The sequence below is a fragment of the Danio rerio genome, chromosome 17 (genome assembly GCF_049306965.1).
Source record: "Danio rerio strain Tuebingen ecotype United States chromosome 17, GRCz12tu, whole genome shotgun sequence".
In the NCBI taxonomy this organism is placed as follows: domain Eukaryota; kingdom Metazoa; phylum Chordata; class Actinopteri; order Cypriniformes; family Danionidae; genus Danio; species Danio rerio.
The window spans coordinates 56,399,844-56,419,345 of record NC_133192.1 but is presented as its reverse complement, the minus strand read 5'-3'; the positions used below and the strand labels follow the sequence as shown (position 1 = coordinate 56,419,345).

Below are 19,502 nucleotides of genomic sequence, written 5' to 3'. Positions count from 1 at the left end.
TACTAAATAGGGATTGTAGGAAGCTAATCCTAAACTAAAACATCATTCATATACTGAATAAAAATGCTAATGCAGCAGGTGGCGCCTACAGAACTCCAGAAATAACGGTGTTGCCACTGAACAAAGCAGCGTGATGTCAAATTTAGCAGGATTTGATCAATTTCATTAACTATACAGCATCTCTATATTCACTGATTAAATTCAGGCAAACTTTAACATAAAGATGCAAGATTTAAAACCTTGCAAAATAGCATTTAAGACCTTTAAATATTTTTTAAGGGCCTTAAATGTTTCTAAAATTACTTTGTAAGACCATGCTGGCACCCCGACCCTAGCAACCCCTGCTGAAAAAATCAGCATATGCTGGTGAGGTATGTTTTGATAGTGGCATGCTGGTCTTGCTGGTTTTAATGCCGTTTTTTTTTTTTTGTTTCAATGCTGGTCTCAATGCTGGACCAGCACTGAGACCAGCATCGAGACCAGCAAGACCAGCATTGAAACCAGCAAGACCAGCATCAAAACATTCCATACCAGCATATGCTGTTTATTTCAGCAGCGACTGCACAGCAACCTCCTAAAATACTCTAGCAACACACTAGCAACAAAGTAAGTAAGTAATGTGCATTTATATAGCGTATTGATCTTCTATGGCCATACACCCGAAGTGTTATGCAATCATGAGGGGGATCCCTCTACCCATTAAAAGGGTCAGTCTTACCAATTGACTAGCAACCATCTAGATTTGTTTATCACCCTATACAAACTGTTTAAACTTTTTTAAACTACTTCAAACGTTTAGACAAGGCTTTCTCAAGCCAATATTAAAGTTTGTCTTTACTATCTAGTTGGTGTTTCTGCCTAGGTCATCTTATTTTGCATTTAAGTGTAAGCTCATGTGATGCATCGAGTTCATTTATTCTGCAGGAATTATTTCCACCTGCCGTACTTTGAGAGGAAGCCCTGCATCTACATCTACAGCTGGTGGCAGGACCAACGACGACGACTTTATAATGCTAACGTCTTGGACAAAATGGCAGATAAACTGGTAATAATAACAGAACATAAAAAAATGTATAATAAATATATTATAAATAATACAAAAATACAGCAGATTTTTTTCTTGGGAATCATATTTCTAAAGGAGCTGTTAACATGGAATTGACTAAGTTTTTGGTAAAACCCCAAACAATACAATGATGAAAATAAAACAAAACAATAAAATCTGCTAAATAACTTGTGTGTAAAAACAATGAAATGACACAGGGAGAAAGTCCTGGATACTGAAGATGTTTAGTATTCTATTTAAAGGCTTTTTTGTAATGCTCAAGTGTGAGTTTCTCACAGACTTCAACAGAGTGTAAAAATCTTGATGGTTTTGTGGGTCTCGTCTATCAAATCTGATCTTTATTTTGTATTCTCTAATGGATTCAGATCAGGTGATTGGCTGGGCCATTCTAGAACTTGATTTTCTTTCTCTGAAAGCATACAGAGTCTCCTTGGCTGTGTTTTGTATCGTGGTCTTGCTGAAATGTCACCCTGGTTTCATCCTCTTGCTAATGTAGATGTTGGACTGAAGCATCTTATATTCATTTACAATGAGGAACAGCAGAGGGTTGCTAAAGATCTACTGAGAGATTTCAGCTGCTGTCTGGGCTTTCACTGCCTTTCTACACCTCCCTTTATTCATGTGTTCAATACTTTCTCATTACGTCATTTCGTTGTATTACGCAGAGCTTCATTTGTAAACTAATTAGATTTGTTTTCTTTGCATATGTGGATTTCTTTGGTTGTTATCAACATCCAGTCAAAATTTTAAGTCAACAGCACCTTTAAAAAATAGGTTTTCTGAGAAAAATGGTGACAAATTCAAAACTTATATTACTTACTAACAAAATATTAAATTAAAAACAAAATATTGCCTTTAATTGGCATCATACCATCGTTTTTGTTGCAGTATTCAATGATGATCATGGATTACTGATAGAGTTAATCTTTAAGTCTCTGAATCTCTGAGTTTATTATATTTATTTAAACTACTCTAGTTGTTCCTACCATAGCAAAGAGAATCACCACAACAGATTAATTTGAGTAATTTACTATAGTATGATAGAAAAACACTAAAGTATTTACTATAAATGTCTATGATTTTTGTTTAGTTTTTTTTCATGTGGGATCTCTGTGTTTACACTGTATCTCTGTTATGTTAAAGGAAGAAGGGTTGAATGATGTGCAGGAGATCATAAAGACAGAGAAGGCCTATCCAGAGCGCAGACTCCGAGGAGTTCTGGAGGAGCTCAGCAACAGCTGCAGGTTTGCAGAGGCCTTTGCCTTTCATATGAGCTATTCTGATACTAAATGATCAACTGGAAGTCAAGCTATTATTTGTTGTTCCTAAAACTTGAATAGGAGACAAGACTTTTATCAGGTAGTGTAGTATGTGGGTTATTTCACAACATTAGTGCTTTATTGTTTAAAAATATTTAAAACAATATAATTTATATTTAGTTTTATGTCAAGATTATTAGCTCTCCTGTGAAAATTGTATCTTTTTTAAAATGTTACCTGTAGAAAATGTAGAATCACGTTCCTGTTTTTATAGTGAAATAAACACATTTTGAAATATCAGATAAGCAGAAAAAATTGCTTTTGTTGAACTGTTGGTATTACTGTTGCAAACATACATTTCTGATCTTTTTCAGTACCTTTGTATCTTTGGCAAACAATGACCAGAATCAGGCCGGCAGGACTAAACTGGACAAGGAGAGAGTCAAATTGTGCATGCAGGAAGTGGTAAAAACTTCATTTTAGTTAAAAGCATCACTGCTAATAAACACTAATGGTAAATAAGACCCTGAACCACATAGCTAGTCTTATGTTGCACATTACATCACATGGTTCAAAACTTTAGAATTCTTTTATGCTAAAATCATTAAAATATAGGGTGGCATGGTGGCTCAGTGGTTAGCACTGTCACCTCACAGCAAGAAGGTCACTGGTTCAAATCCCGGCTGGGCTAGTTGGCGTTTCTGTGTGGAGTCTGCATGTTCCCCCCATGTTGGTTTCCCCCACAGTCCAAACACATGCGCTATAGGTGAATTGGGTAAACTAAATTGGCCATAGTGTGTCATACTGAGAGTTTCCCAGTACTGGGTTGCAGCTGGAAGGACATCTGCTGCGTAAAACATATACTGGAATAGTTGGCGGTTCATTCTGCTGTGGCAACCCCTGATAATCAGGGACTAAGCCGAATGAATGAATGAATCATTAAAATATTAAAGATCGTGTACTATTAAGACATTTCATTAATTTCTTATGGTAAATATATAAGCCTAGTTTTTACATTGTAATATTGCTAAGAATCAGTATTTAGATCAAACCTCCACATTCCAAATGTTTAAATAGTTGTATCTTATCCCCGTTTGGTAATATTATCCTATTTTAACAAACCACACATCAAGGGAAAGATGTTTATTCGGCTTTCAAATAATGTTTAAATCTCAATTTCCGAAAATGGACACTCATGACTGGTTTTGTGACCGAGGGTCAAGATATGTAATGCTGATCCTGGTTCCTCGTGTGTCATTGTGTCCTCAGGAAAGCATGGGCCAGCAAGCGAAAACCATGAGGTCACAAGTGAAGAAAAGCAACGTGAAAGACAGAATAAAGCTGGCTCAAAACTTCCTCCACAAGCTGAGATTCTTGTCTGACGAGGTAGAACACAAAATGCTTGGGTTGTGTGGCCGTATACAGTTGAAAACTTTGTCTTTGCCACGATGACAGTAACACACATTTACTAGTTATTTCTGCAAGATACTAGTATTCAGCTCAAAGTGCAATTTAAGGGCTTAACTACAGTATGTTAATTAGGCAAGTCATTGGTTGTTCTGTAGCCAATCGAAAAAAAGGGGCTACTAATATTGACCTTGAAAAAGAATTTATTCCAGTCAAACTAGAAGAAATAAGAATAATATCATAGGAAAGGAGATACTATGAAGATTTTACTAGCTCTGTTTGTTATTTGAAAAAAATGACATTTCATAGGAGGACTAATAATTTCGTCTTCAACTGCATATGAAATCCAATAATTGTAATATATATTCAGATGAATCTTTTTATTCCACCTTAGCCTCAACACAGCGTTCCAGACATTTACATATGGATGATAAGCAACAACAAGCGCATTGCATACGCCCGTGTTCCCTCTAAAGACATCCTCTACTCTTCTGTGGAGGAGGAGTGTGGAAAGGACTGCGGGAAGGTCCAGACCATCTTCTTCAAGGTAGAGATGAATACACTTCATATCTTTAAAACAACCATTTATTGTTTTATTACACCAGTATATATATATACATATATATATATATATATATATATATATATATATATATATATATATATATATATATATATATATATATATATACATCAAATGTATGATCAGGGTGTCTGCGCGGTCTTAAAAAGTATTAAAATGTCTTAAATGCCGTTTTCTGAGTTAAGTTTTGTATAATATTTTCATTATGTATATGTATATTTGTCCAGGAGATTAACCATTGCGTACCGGGTTTTGTTGTCATCTCCATGCTCTAACTGCTGGATTATCTTACAGATCCTGTTGTAAAGAAGGAATATATTTTTTATTATTTTTGTTTCTTTTCATTAAACAGTTGTACTTGTATTGCTTAAGGTGATATATATTAACCAATCTTCTCCCGAGTGTGATATGTTGTGCAGACTAATGAAGCTTTTTTGCAGAAGTAGATGAAGCTAATAGAAATGCAAAGGCCTGAGTGTCTAAAATTTACTTGAGCTCTGCAGCGAAACTTCCTGTGAGCACATCATTTGCAGTTGAGAAGTCTTGTGCTTTTTGACGTTGTATTCAAAAAGAGGACGTATGTATGGGTGCGACCAGGCCCGGATTGGCTAATCGGGAGGACCGGGAGAATTCCCAGTGGGCCGGTCCGTTTTTTGGCCGCGAGGGCCGGTGTCCCTAGCTCCAGAATCTGTTGCTCTCAAAACTCCAGGGCTGAAAAGGAGTCCCACTCCGGCCCTGGGTGCGGCCAATGGAGGACTGGAGAGCGATTGACAAATGACAAATTCCACTTCAAATCTCCACCTGTTAAAATCAGCTACGAAGTGCGAATCAGGAAATTAAATTTGTTGCGCACCCCTGAATGTAACTCTTACATTGCATTGAGGATAACAAAATTTTGTGAATCGAATTATTCATTTGTGTCTAAATATATTGCTGATATGTTAAACATTAAAGAAAACTCTCTCCTGACCTTTTTATATTGAACACACACATGGCATTGATTAAATATTCAAACAATCCCTTTACAGACACCGATTTTCTTCAAACTTGTTTTTCATTATTCATTTGGGTCAAGATAAAGAGTCGTGATGTGTGTTGTATGTGTCTCCAGTTAAGAAAAACAAAAAGAATGACGGAATTTGCCCTTTTTATTTATCAAACTATCTTACAATAGATGTATAGTAAATGTAAGTTCAAGAGTCGCTGATGATAAAACTGAAAGTGAGGTCTCAAGATGTATGGAAAGAGTCTTAAAAAGGTATTTACCTTGAGAGTTCCTATATAGACAGTGATGATGAATCGGTCATTCCTTAAATGGATAGTTCACTACAAAGTGAAAATGTAGTCATTTATTCATCCTCCACTTGTTATAAACTTCATGATACTTGAAGACCAGTTTCATCCATCGCTGTGTTGGAGCAGGTCTTTCAGCTGCCTTCTGAAGAGTTCACGATTTCTGGTTAATTGATGCCAGTTTTTCCCAAATGCCTTTTCCATGTCTTGTTATCAGCGGTATGGGGGATGTACTTGTGGTCATTTGAAGTCAACAGAATGGCGTTCGAGTTGTCCAGTGGTTATCGTATTGTCATACAGTGTATCCGGCCAATCTGAACTTACGTTCTCTGGCATGTTTATCACCATCCTTGAACTTAGACCTTGTCTCTGAGACTCTGTCCACTTGAACACGGGTATTTTCAAAACTGTGAGAAAAAGCTGATTCAATTTAAAGGGTCAGCAAGGTGTGGGAAAGGTTCATAATAGCGAAACTCTAATATGATGTCATCTATAAATGGAGTTTTCTATTGCTTTTTTACCTGATGTTTTCTGATGTATCCAACACAATCTCACGGCAATTCGTAACTTTTTCATTTAGTGGCTAATTCGTATGAATTCGTACAATCTAATTCGTACCATTTAGTATGATTTGCTCTTCCCCCAATGAGAGTTGGGTTTAGGGGTGGGGTTAGGTGCCACGCCTCCTTTTTACAATTGTACAATTTCTCATTTAGTGGCTAATTCGTATGAATTTGTGCGATCTAATTTGTACCATTTAGTATGATTTGCTCTTCCCCCAATGAGAGTTGGGTTTAGGGGTGGGGTTAGGTGCCACGCCTCCTTTTTACAATCGTACAATTTTGTACGACTAAACTCATTATTAATTAGCCACTAAACTGGAAAAACATAAAATACCAGCCTGATCTCACGAGAAAACGTAAGTATTTTACGTTTTGGCAGTTTAGTGGCTAATTCGTACGAATTCGTACGAGTTCAGTCGTATGAAACGATAAGATTTTAAAAAGGAGGCGTGGCACCTAACCCCACCCCTAACCCCAACCGTCATTGGGGGATGAGCAAATCGTACTAAATTGTACGAATTAGATCGTACGAATTCATACGAATTAGCTACTAAATGAAAAAGTTACGAATTGCCGTGAGATTGTGTTGAAAATACTTCCGTTTTCTCGTGAGATCAGGCTGGATGTGTGATATTACTGTCTTCCTCCTGTCGAAGCTGCCTGGCAAGAAGAGTTTTGGACCTGCGGGCTGGACGGTTCAGGCAAAGACTGAGCTGTACCTGTGGCTGGGCCTGAACAGGCAGCGTAAGGACTATCTGTGCGGTCTGCCTAACGGGTTTGAGGAGAACAAGGCAGTGAAGGGGCCGGGCGTTCAGTCCTCTCCCCCCATCAGCCTGATGTACACCAGTAAGAAACCTGACCGCTCACACCACTGACTTTCATACTGTCTGTCCAAGAGTCACCCAAAACTCCATTATTTTACACCCACAGTGAAGCAGATCTTCCAGCTGAGGGTCCACATGTACCAGGCTCGCAGTCTGTTTGCGGCAGACAGCACAGGCCTCTCGGATCCTTTCGCCAGGATATTTTTTTCGACTCACAGTCAAGTCACAGAGGTGAGATATACATGCATTTGAAGCAAATCTGAAATACTTGTGTGGTGAGAATGCACTTCTTGAGCAGGTTGTTTTTAAAAAATGACTCATCTCACGCATAAAAATACCAGGTATTTAAGAAACATGCTAAGAGAACAAAAAGCAATGTTAAAATCAGTTATTCTCCTTTAAAAATGTGCACTCCATGTCTTTATTTTGGTCACTTTAACCAACACACTGCCAGTTTAACCCATTATATTTAAGCACTCTGTGTTGGATTGGTGTAAAACAGTATACTTCAATTAAGTCATAATAGCTGCATCAATGTATGCGAGCACAGCTGAAAATGCGACCTCCGAAGGACAGTAGTAGTCTCCGAAATGAGACACAGACTCATAAAAATTCACATGAGATGGTTTTTAATTAGCAGATAATACAAATATTATAAATGTAAAATTATCTAAGCTGTTAGTGACATCAATTAACCATTAGAATAGGGGTTGGGTCAAAAAAACTCCAATATTTTGAATTTGGACTGCAATACCTAGTTCAACCACTAGCTGTCATCCCTTATTGTAGCATTTTTATATAAATATGTATAAATCATTATATTATTAATATGATTTGTGACCCTGTACATGCAGTTAAATTTTTTTTGCCAATCAAACTAAAAGAAGAAAGAAAAAAATCACACTGAAAAGTTTTAAAAATATTTAAAGAGAATACAAACTTGACTAATGATAGTGAATAATTTTAGTCAATCATATTTTTTACATAAATAACATGTATTAAAACACAAAACGAGTTAATGACACCATATTTCATAGATATATTGACACTGTCTAAAACATTTCACATTAATTGTGAATAATAGCTAATATTTTTGTCTCCAAATGTATATATCCTCTTTAAAACCGATTGACCATTGAATACACGATATTACTCAAGTGAAAACACAAAGTCAAAATTAATTTGGTGCTGTTTTACTGCTTTACGTCAAATCTTAAATACACAAGATTCCAGATTCCACCAAACGTGATGCGACAGAAACATTTAAATATTTACCACTGTACTCTTAACTTAATTATAAGGGTTTTAAACTAATTAATACATGTTTAACATATTTGACATTATTAAAAGTACATAGTATGAGTGACTAATGTTGTGGGTGTGCACTGTTGAGTCACAGTTCTGACTTTCATTTTCAAAACGTTTGCTAGTTATTTAATCTTCAAGGTGTTCAAGGGTGATCTGCTGCTGCTTTCAGTAGTATGACAATAAACGTCACGTAAAGTGGTATTTAAACTCACATTGGTAGCATTTAACACTGAATAGAGCCCATAATCAGTACCTGAGGTGATCATTGTCATGTTAGTTTATACTGTTGTGATGTCGCAGAAATTGAAATTAGAAATTTTGCACATGTCGACGTAATAGCTTAGTGGTTAGCGTGCTGACATATGGTGCAGTAGCACATCAGGGCGTCCCGAGTTCAAATCCAGGCTTAAGGACATTTCCTAACCCTACACCTCTCGCTCTCTTTCTCCCAATTCGCTTCCTGTCTCATTACTGTCCTATTTAATAAAGGCAAAAATGCCACATAAAAAGTCTTTAAAAAAAAAAAGAAAATTCTGCCATCGCTGTAGCAGATGGATGGGACAAAAACTAATTTTAACATGAAAACAATACTTTTGTCGTATGTAGTTAGGACATGGTGTTAGTAAAGCTTTGAATTGTTTTGCTGGTTTCTCTCAGGTACTGAACGAGACGCTGTGTCCCACATGGGATCAGCTGCTGGTGTTTGATCATGTGGAGCTCTACGGTGAAGCTGGAGAACTGAGAGACGATCCTCCGATAATCGTCATCGAGATCTACGACCAGGACACAGTGGTGAGTCTCCACAGCTTCAGCGTTTACCAACATTGGATCTAGATATGGATTCATAAATGTGCTCTAATCTCACACCTCCCAAGGGGAAAGCTGATTTCATGGGAAGGACGTTCGCCAAACCGATCACCAAGATGTCGGATGAGCACTACGGGCCTCCGCGTTTCCCTCCTCAGCTGGAGTACTATCAGATCTACAGGGGAAACTGCACGGCTGGAGAAATGCTGGCCGCCTTTGAGCTGCTGCAGGTCAGAACAAATCAGTTTTAATCTCAGGATGCGTCTCGGTCAGCTCCTGAGCGTGTGAATCAGTAGGTCGTGTGCACTAATTTGGACACTGGTAAGGGCAGTGATGAGCAGACTGTACCTCACGTTCTTTCATATAGATTACAAAACCAGAGAACATTTGTTTTTAAGTAGTTGGCTCATTTAAAAGTAAAGATTTCAAGCTTCATTTGGGTATATTTCTCATGTATGTGAAGCAAGTGTTTGTTGAGATTCCAATGCATTTGTTGACCCCAGAGGATTCGTAATGAAGCTGCAGAAACTGTCGTAAACACACACGTCAGGTCTAAGCCCCTGCCCCGGGGAATCCTCAGTCTATAGTGATTCATGATTGGCTCCTGTAATAGAAGGAAGGGCTTCATTCGCCATATTGACCATTACACTTTTCCCCATTTAAACCCTGCTGAAAAATCCAGCTTTAAACCAGCCTAGGCAGGTTGGCTGGTTTTAGCTGGTCGACCAGCCTGGTTTTAGAGGGATTTTGGCCACTTCCAGGCTGGTTTCCAGCCATTTCCAGCCTGGTCTTAGCTGGTCAGGCTGGGAGATGACCAGCTAAAACCAGCTTGACCAGCCTAGCCAATCTGGGAGCCCAGCCAAAACCAGCTATATCCAGCTTAAACCAGAGTGGTCAAGCTAGTTTTAGCTGGATTTGGCTGGTCATTTTCCAGCCTAACCAGCTAAGACCAGGCTGGAAATGGCTGCAAACCAGCCTGGAAATGGCCAAAACCCCTTTAAAACCAGCCTGGTCGACGAGCTAAAACCAGCCAACCAGCCTAGGCTGGTTTAAGCTGGATTTTTCAGCAGGGAACCTATACAAATACCATGTCTTGTGTATACTATTGTCAACTTTACTCTATACTAAAAATCCATATAAATCTCATTGGAGTCAGCGCGATAGCCTAGTGGTTAGCGCACTGACATATGGTGTAGTAGCACATCCCAAGTTTGAATCCCAGCTTGAGGACATGTCCTTATCCCCCCCCTCCCTCTCCAACTGTGCTTCTTTTCTCAATACTCTCGTCTTTCGGATGAGACGTTGAACCGAGGTCCTGACTCTCTGTGGTCATTAAAAATCCCAGGACGTCCTTCGAAAAAGAGTAGGGGTTTCACCCCGGCATCCTGGCCAAATTTGCCCACTGGCCTCTGTCCATCATGGCCTCCTAACTTTCCTCATGTCATAACTGGCTTCATCACTCTGTCTCCTCTCCACCAATCAGCTGGTGTGTGGGTGCCTTCGCGTCATCCAGGTGGATGCTACACACTGAGGGTGGATAAGGAGATCCCCCCTATGTGTAAAGCGATTTGAGTGCCCAGAAAAGCGCTATATAAATGTAAGGAATTATTAATATTATTATTATAAATACTGTCCTATCTAATAAAGGCAAAAAAGCCAAACATAAGTGAAGTTTATTCATAAACTAATTTCGAGAGGAGCACGTGATTATGATTGAACACGGCTGGTTCTGCATTAGCATGCATGATCCACCAATCAGGCCATTCCTAACCCACTATAAAGAGCCAGGGTTTTTTCACTACAGTCATCTTCGATTTGAAGAACCCCCCCTTCCACCCCTACCTCTTCACCTTTCCCTCCATTGGGCGGCACGGTGGCCCAGTGATTAGCACTGTCGCCTCACAGCAAGAACGTCACCGGTTCTAGTCCTTTAACAGGTCGGTGGTAGTTTCTGTGTGTAGTTTGCATGTTCTTCCCGTGCTTGCGTGGGTTTTCCCCGGGTCCTCCGGTTTTCCCCCACATTCCAAAAACATGCACAAGTGAATTGATCAATCTAAATTTTGCACTACAGTTAATCTCTCACCATTAAGCATATCTTTTCATAGCATTCAATTTTTAGTCATCAGTTTTTATCAAAGGGGAGTTGTCGAGATCTACCTGAGCTCAAGACTCCCCTCTCGCCCTCCTAACGGGAGGGAGCCCAGGGCTCAAGAACCTTTGAACTCAGGGCTCTCTCCCGGGACAGCATGCCAAACTTGCTTATAATCAATCATCAGCTAAGTGTGAACTCTTGAAATCTTTAAAAAATGTCATTGCATAGGCAAATTAGCCTATAGAAATTAACTCTTAATTCTAAAGTCTCCTTTTCTCTCGTTTGTCGTTATGTTTGGTGAGTTGGTTTCACGTGATTTATGTTTCGAGTTTCCAAAGTCCATTAAGGGCAGTCCCTATGGCCAGTCCGCCCCTGGTGGGAGTTTTCCAGGAGTGATTGCTTTAAAGCACTGGAAGAATTTAGCGATTGAAATGGCCTGATCAGTGCCCTGACTACTGATCAATGGAGATGACTGAGATGCAAGTCTGTGTGTGCGCATATGTGACCCTAGACCACAAAACCAATCATAAGTGTCAAATATTTTTAAAATTGAATTTCATACATAATCTGGAACACTTTAATAAACATGTTTTTCATCGATGTGTGGTTTGTTAGGAGAAAATTTGGCCAGGATACAACTATATGAAAATCATCTTTAAAGTTGACCAAATTAAGTTCTTAGCAATGCTTGTTACTACTGAGATATTTATTTGTAATATTTTAACAGTAGGAAATGTACAAAATATCCTCATGGAACATGATATTTACACAATATTCTGATGGTTTTTGACATAAACAAAGTTTTAAATTTTGACCCATACTATGTATTTTTGGCTTTTGCTAACCCTTTTGCCAAAAATATACCCGTGCAACATTAAGCTGGTTTTGTGGAGCAGGGTGAAATATATACATATACAAAAATATTAATGTATGATGATCTTTCAGATTGGACCAGGTGGAAAGGCTGACCTGCCGCCAATAGATGGACCTACAGATATCGACCGCGGCCCAATCCTGCCGGTGCCTATCGGCATTAGACCTGTCCTGAGTAAATACAGGATTGAGGTGAGCTGATCTTAATAGTAATGTTTCTGTTCAGGAATGACACCTACTGTAAACAAGATTTTAGATAGAAAAAGAAATGTCCCTTATCCACGCTTTAAAAAGAGCCTCAATTTTGGATGCAACTTGCAAAAAATTGAAGTGTATTCATTTGATAATTATTTTCAGGATTACTGTGGTCTGAAGCACCAATTTGTGTTATGTTATTGACCTTAATGTTCATGCAAAAGTAGACATGACCATTGTAACTTACACGTATAACATCTTGTTACCTTGGTTGATGTTGTAAACTAGTATTACCTTGTCATATTTTAATAATTTTTTTAATGTATTGTCATAAACAGTGGTTTATAGGTCAAATTACTGTCGTTTGTTATTCTGTATCATTTATCCATAACCACATGGAAAAAATTTACAAAAAAATTTCAAAAAGTTTTTAGAAATAAAATCTAAAATTTAAGAGAGATTTTCCTGAAAACTAGCTTAATAATCTGCCAACGGGTTAAGCAAAATTATCTAGTTTTTTTTTTAAGGAAAACTCACTTAATTTTGACATTTTATTTCTAAAAATAAGACAATATTTTTGCTTGTGTAGAAAATACTGCTTGATTTAAGACTTTTTAGATATTTGCTCTAGAAACAAGACAAAAACTCTGCAGTGTAAAACGTTTATCCTACTCAGATGTTTATTGTTATGCACCTTTTCAAAATTGATGTGCATCTTTGCATGTCTATGAAGAATTTTTATGCGATAATCCAAAATGTGCATAAAAAATAGAAGTATAGAGAAATGGGTACTGATTCCCCCTGTAGAAAATGTATACCCCTTAAATGGTTAAATTAACAAATGGACTCCTGAAATTATGAAATTGTCTGATTTAGTAAGGGATGAAATAATATTCCTGGTTCAGGTTCTCTTTTGGGGTCTGAGGGACCTGAAACGGGTGAATCTGGCTCAAGTGGACCGTCCCCGTGTTGACATTGAATGCGCTGGGAAAGGCGTTCAGTCGTCGCTGATCCAGAACTACAAGAAAAACCCCAACTTCAGCACTTTGGTCAAGTGGTTTGAAGTGGTGAGTTGTACATGTTTGCATGTCCTCAAAACATAGACTGAAATAAGTCCTCATACGATCACAAATGAAAATTGAATGTCATCTGGTGGTGATGTGTGGTACTGCACCCAACAAAATGTTATTGAAAGCTAATTTTTTGAGGTGTCAATTTTAAATTTGGAATATAATTTGATCAGATATGTAGCTTTGATTTTTCTGTCAATTTTAAGCTAAATCAATTTTTGTTAAACATGCATTATATGTAATATTTGAGCCGGCAGCTAGCTGTCTGCAACTCATATGGTCGCCAGCTGAAGCTAAGCAGGGCTGGGCCTGGTCAGTACCTGGATGGGAGACCACATGGGAAAGCTAGGTTGCTGCCGGAAGTGGTGTTAGTGAGACCAGCAGGAGGCGCTCAACCTGTGGTTTGTGTGGGTCCTAATGCCCCAGTATAGTGATGGGTACTTTAAACTGCTCAGTGAGTGTCGACTTTCGGATGAGATGTTAAACTTAGGGCGCGACTCTCTATGGTCTAACGGTTTAACCCCGGCATCCTGACCAAATCTGCCCACTGGCCCCTGTCCATCATGGATAACTGAAACTTTGTCGTACACCACGACCACCAAAAGGGTACCCTTTTGGCAGTGGAAATGCAAGTCTCATAAAGGTGACCCGTACTGTACCTCTCAGAGCAAACAGGCCATTATAGGATGTCACAAGAGGTAAAACAAAACAAACAAACAAAAAATAAAAACGCAGTGTGAAATCCAGGTAAAAGCACATGGCCACGATAAGCTTGGAGTTTGTTTTTGAAACACTATCGGTTGGGTTTAGAGAAGGGGGAGTATGTGGATCAGTTGATCACAAAGGCCAGTTTCTCACAGACACGCACAAGAAGGATAATTAAATGGCATGTATGACGAGCAAACACAGCCCAATAACATATTTGAGATTGTCAAAATGTACACAGCGGCCTCTAGTGGATTTGTGAAAAACAATTCAAGCAGACATCACCTCGGCTATGCAATTTGCGGGTCCTAAAAATGTAGCCCTGGGCATGTATGGCCAATGAGCTTGGGTTGTTTATATCCCAGGATCGGCATATTTATATTAATAATAATAATAATAATAATAATACATTTGATTTATAACGCACTTTTACAAATTACAAGATAAAACAAAAGGACAAGTTAAAATCAGCTACCAACTAAGATTCATTCAAAAACTAAAACAGCTATTTAAACGTTAAAAAATGCTCAAAAAGGTATGTTCTATGTCGATTTTGAGTGTTGCTCTACAGTCATATAAAAGCATTGGTGTTTTTCCTTCAGGATCTGCCTGAGAATGAGCTCCTCCATCCTCCGCTGAACATCCGCGTGGTGGACTGCCGAGCGTTTGGCCGCTACACGCTGGTCGGCTCTCATGCCGTCACAACTCTGCGCAAGTTCATCTACAGGCCTGCAGACAAGAGTGTCAATAACTGGTCTGCTATGGGTGTGTAGAGAACAGCTGTTAATGTCTGTCTGGTTGAATTATTATCTTATTGCTTAGAACTTCCTGCATTACAATATAAAATTGGAAAACAGATTTAAACTATAATGCAGTGATCGTTGTTTGCTAATAACTACTGAATTTGCTAATAATATACTAAATGTTTCTTGCTCATAAAATCATTAGAATAGTTATAAGGATTTATTGTAACACATTTAGTTAATGTTAGTCAATGTATTTACAAACAATGACCAATGCATGTTTAGTATTTATTAATAGTAGTTCAACATTTACTAATACATTATTAAAGCCCAACGCTGCGCTGACGTACCATGAACTAATGATGAATGACTTTTTTTTCATTAACTACAGTAAAAAAAATGTTGCTGCTTGTTCAAACTAATTAAAATCAGCTGAAAAAACACAATATAGGGGCCAACTTAATTGCTTTATGTTAAATCCACTATTTTATGTATGATTCTTCAAATGAATGTAGCCTTGATGAGTTGAAGACACTTTTGAAAAGTATTATAAAATTACATTATTCCCTTCAACGTTATTTACATTTCTGAATCTAATCACAAGTAACGTGTGTGTTTTGTTCTCTTTCTGCAGAAGAGGTTGTGATCCACACAGAGCCTGAACCAGCAGTGAAGAAGATCGAGACAGTCGTCAAACTTGACTCGGTATGAAATTATTGAAAAATAATTAATAAAAATACAAAAAAAAAATACACTGACAACTAATTCTCATTAGAGTTTTAATTGGCAAGGGGCTCTATTTTGAAGATCTAGGTGCAAAGTCTAAAGCGCAGGGCACAAAAGTATCAAGGGCATGTCCAAATCCACCGGCCCTGGCGCATGGTCTAACAGGGTTGTCTTTATTTTATTAATGAGTTATGGGTGTGTTTTAGCATGACTACATTAAACCTATCAGAGTCTCATCTCTCATTCCCTTTAAAAGTTAGTTGTGTTGCACCATGGTGCATTTGCTATTTACATGGCGGACTTTGTAAAGTGTAAAAACTGAACGCTTTACTAGCGAGAAGCCAGTTAAACAGAGCATCTGCAGCGCTAGAATAAAGAACGAGCCTCCTCCATTCAGCCTCTTTACTTTTACTCTTTACTCCTATCTTGACCTTTAAAAAATTTCAAACTACATGTATTCCAACCAAATTAAAATAAATATGACTTTTCCAGAGGAAAAAATATTATAGGAATTACTATGAAAAAATCCTTCGCTATTTGCACCAGACACTTTCGTACATTCATTCCATATGTCTATAAAAACATTGTGCATTTTTGAGTGCGCCTCAAACAGGTGAGTGGAACTGACAAACCACCTCTAGAAACGTTCTCCACTCTATATGCACCGGACACTTTACTTTAACTCCATCTTACAAGGACTCAATAAGGAAAACAATGTTTTATTGTGAATATTCCAGAAGTCATGTTGCATTACTTATTCTCTTCAAACATATATCTTTTTTGCACAACAAATTGCACAATGTTGTTCTGTCTAAACGTAATTGTATAGTCTGTCTTAGCTTAGGTGTATAGTTAAGTATTTCTATATAGAATATGTATAGTTATATTAGCGCTCCAATAGGTTCGTTATTTAAAAGTTTAAAATAGCTCTTACGTCCAGCGTTGTGTTCATATATATAATTATGTTTATTCGTGTAGCACCGTGATCTTTTGTAGCACTTGATGTCTGCACATGTAACAGAATGACAATAAAGCTCAACTTGACTAGGCTTGAACATCACTTGGGAAATGTTTGAAAAAGAAATCAAATTTACAAGAGGGTTAATAAATTTGCCTTCAGTTGTATGCTTCAAGCTGATTCGTGCGTCTTATTTTCAGGCATCTGATGCTGTGGTCAAAGTTGATATGGTATGTACACAGATGACTTTTTTTTATTCTATTTTATACCTGCAGCACGTTTTAAACTGTCTTTAAGCATTTTGTGTCTGTGTGACCTGTGTGTGTTGAACAGCCAGATGATGAGAAGGGTGGGAAAGGTAAGAAGAAGCGTAAGAAGGGTGAAGAGGTGGAGGAAGAGGAACTGGATGAGAGCATGCTGGACTGGTGGTCCAAATACTTCGCCTCCATTGAGACTCTGAAAGAGGTGAGACATAGGCCCAATCCCAATTCTATTTTTGTACCCCTACCCATTCCCCTCGGCCCTTGAAACAGAGTGGGAAGGAGAAGGGCTTCAAAATTTATCCCTAAGAAATGGGACAGCACTACAACACCTGCACACATCATATGTCATCGTGAGCTCTTGCTTCACATGAGATCAGACGATCGCGACTGCTGTAGTTATTCCAGTTGCGTTACTTTTTAGTATTTCTCTCCAGGACATCACTGAAGGCATATATCATGTTATCATAACGATATAATGTGGCAAGAAGATCGTAACTGTACTGTGCATTTAAATCCTGGCCATATTTACTGTATCAATGTAAACACACCAAAAACAACATTAACATTATAGCAGAGACACTGTAAAAAGCTCATTCCCAGCCACTAGACTTTTCTGACAGGGTAATCGAGTATCATCGAGTGTCAGAATGTTGTGGGTCTGCTGTACAGGAGTTATTATGGATTACAGATCGCCAAATTTGGTGTTTTTTATTTTAGCGTTTTTTAAAAAAGCATGACGATAAAACACGAACGCAGTTATGAATATATTAAAACATGCGCTTGTTTTTCATTAAAATTTGTAATAATGAGAAATAAATACTCATTTGTGCATCTCCTGACTTCCGGCTGCAGCTATGCTGCCGTTGTGGCTGGTGTATCCTGGGAAATTTTTTCACCCCTTAGTTTCGAGTGTGGTCTTTGGAGAGGTATCTAGCCCTTCTCCTTAGCCCTACGCCTTCAAGCTAAAGAGAATTGGGACACCCCTACCCCTTCACGTGAACGCGCAAAAGGGGTAATGGGAAGTTCTAAGGGATAGAATTGGGATTGGGCCATACTGTACACAAGCATCGAAAAGTTCAGATTTACAAGTAGATGCTTGGGCATTCATACAAAAATAATTAATTAATGATTTTGTTTTATGAATAATTTAGGCCATGAAGGCACAAGAAGCAGAAGCTGAAGAAAAAGAGGATTTTGAATCTGGAGATGGTGAGTTAACTGTATATTTTGAACTAGATTCACTTAAAGCAGGGCATCCTTAAAATGTCTTAAAGGGGACCAATTATGTTTCCTTTTACAACATCTCTAATGTCCCTAAAGTTTTAACATATAATGTTTTATAACTCTTTGAAACTTGCCCTTTTAAGCTTTGATCCTTAAGGCTCCTACACACCAGGAAGCTTTTCTTTTGCGTTTATCATCAGATGTTTTTCGGATTCAAACCCAATCGATTTTCACTGGCGTCGAGCAGAAAAGTATGCAAAATCACTCCTTGACGTAAGATGGCGCTACATAACTTTAAGCTTCTGACACCCGCTTGTAACACAGAAGAAAAAGGCAAAGTTGATACGCTTGTTGTTATGGATGGATCAAATAGCAGCTCCATCTCTAGCGATGAAGAAGTGATTATTGTTTACCAGTGCAATAAGCAGCTCCACATTCATATCGCCTCCTGGCATTTTCTTCAATGTGCGCTCGCATTGACAGTTTTGCAATTGAGCGCCTCCAAGTGCTGATACTGTAACTTCGGCAGCTCTGTGCACATGATCAAAAGTGGCAATCTGATTGGTGGAGAATATTTTGACATGGCGCGTCAAAACAAAAACGAGCATGAATAGTTTTTTTAAATGACGCTTTTGCGTCTGGCGTTTTGCGCATTGGTGTGCATGATCACATTGGCGCCCTATATTTAGTTACGAGACGTTAAACTTTGACGGAAAACGAGAGCAAAAAATGTCTCTGTGTGCACGGGCCTTAATTGTGGCATTTTGGTGACTGTTGCTTTAAATTCAAATGAGATTGTGCTCTTTTTAGAAGAGGGCGGAGCATCAAATGCCTGTGCAACAGCATAGTGGCAGATTCGAAAACAAGAATAGCGTCTTATGCATCTGATGACACGTACAAAGGGAGAATGTCAATCAAAGTGTTTCTGCAGACTGTTTTTATCAAGTGTGATTATAAAAAGTCAATTAATAATTTTTACCATTTATTTTTGACTATTGGCAAAGTTTTACTTGTGCAACATAAAGTTAGTGGTGTCACATGTAATTAGTTACTTTTCACCTATCTTCTATAATCCTATTTAGCAGTTTGCAAACCCATATTTTTTTCCCTTAATGGCACCACTGTAGGGAAGAAGAAGAGAGGAAAGAAGAGTAAAACCATACCTGGAGAAGCAGTGCCGGAGAAGAAGAAGCAGAAGATTGAAGAATTCAAGGTTCATCTCTGTCCATCTTTCTAAGGGTGCTTTCACACTAGTACTTTTGGTCTGAACCCGGGTTCATTTGACGTCATAGTACGGTACATTTAGCTAGTTTGAACGTGTCTTCTGAACTCGGGTGCACATGTAACCCCGCCAGTCCTACGCTATCCAACCCGCTCCGAGTTGGTATCGAACCGGCGACCTTCCGCATGGGAATCGGGTGCTCTACCAAGGAGGCTAAAGACCATGGCCTCTAGCATCTGTCCCTAGAGCACCTTTAGAGGTCAGAGGAGTGAGGTTTACCAGCACAGCACACACTAGCTGGCCTCCATTACACTCACCCCC

At 38.5% G+C, this 19,502-nt stretch overlaps 1 protein-coding gene across 5 annotated transcripts in view; it reads left to right on the top strand.

Moving 5' to 3' along the window:
* Window positions 1–19,502, top strand: part of otofb (otoferlin b) — a 59,734-nt gene that overhangs the window by 16,782 nt on the left and 23,450 nt on the right. For all 5 annotated transcript variants that reach the window (XM_073927628.1, XM_073927629.1, XM_021467487.3 and 2 more), the window contains exons 14-30: window positions 925–1,045; window positions 2,210–2,310; window positions 2,700–2,790; window positions 3,595–3,711; window positions 4,127–4,279; window positions 6,828–7,017; window positions 7,102–7,226; window positions 8,961–9,095; window positions 9,179–9,340; window positions 12,148–12,267; window positions 13,176–13,337; window positions 14,648–14,810; window positions 15,423–15,493; window positions 16,673–16,702; window positions 16,806–16,937; window positions 17,887–17,944; window positions 19,087–19,172. In XM_073927628.1, coding sequence (XP_073783729.1) covers window positions 925–1,045; window positions 2,210–2,310; window positions 2,700–2,790; window positions 3,595–3,711; window positions 4,127–4,279; window positions 6,828–7,017; window positions 7,102–7,226; window positions 8,961–9,095; window positions 9,179–9,340; window positions 12,148–12,267; window positions 13,176–13,337; window positions 14,648–14,810; window positions 15,423–15,493; window positions 16,673–16,702; window positions 16,806–16,937; window positions 17,887–17,944; window positions 19,087–19,172 — 2,017 coding nt within the window. The remainder of the gene's footprint in view (window positions 1–924; window positions 1,046–2,209; window positions 2,311–2,699; window positions 2,791–3,594; window positions 3,712–4,126; window positions 4,280–6,827; window positions 7,018–7,101; window positions 7,227–8,960; window positions 9,096–9,178; window positions 9,341–12,147; window positions 12,268–13,175; window positions 13,338–14,647; window positions 14,811–15,422; window positions 15,494–16,672; window positions 16,703–16,805; window positions 16,938–17,886; window positions 17,945–19,086; window positions 19,173–19,502) is intronic.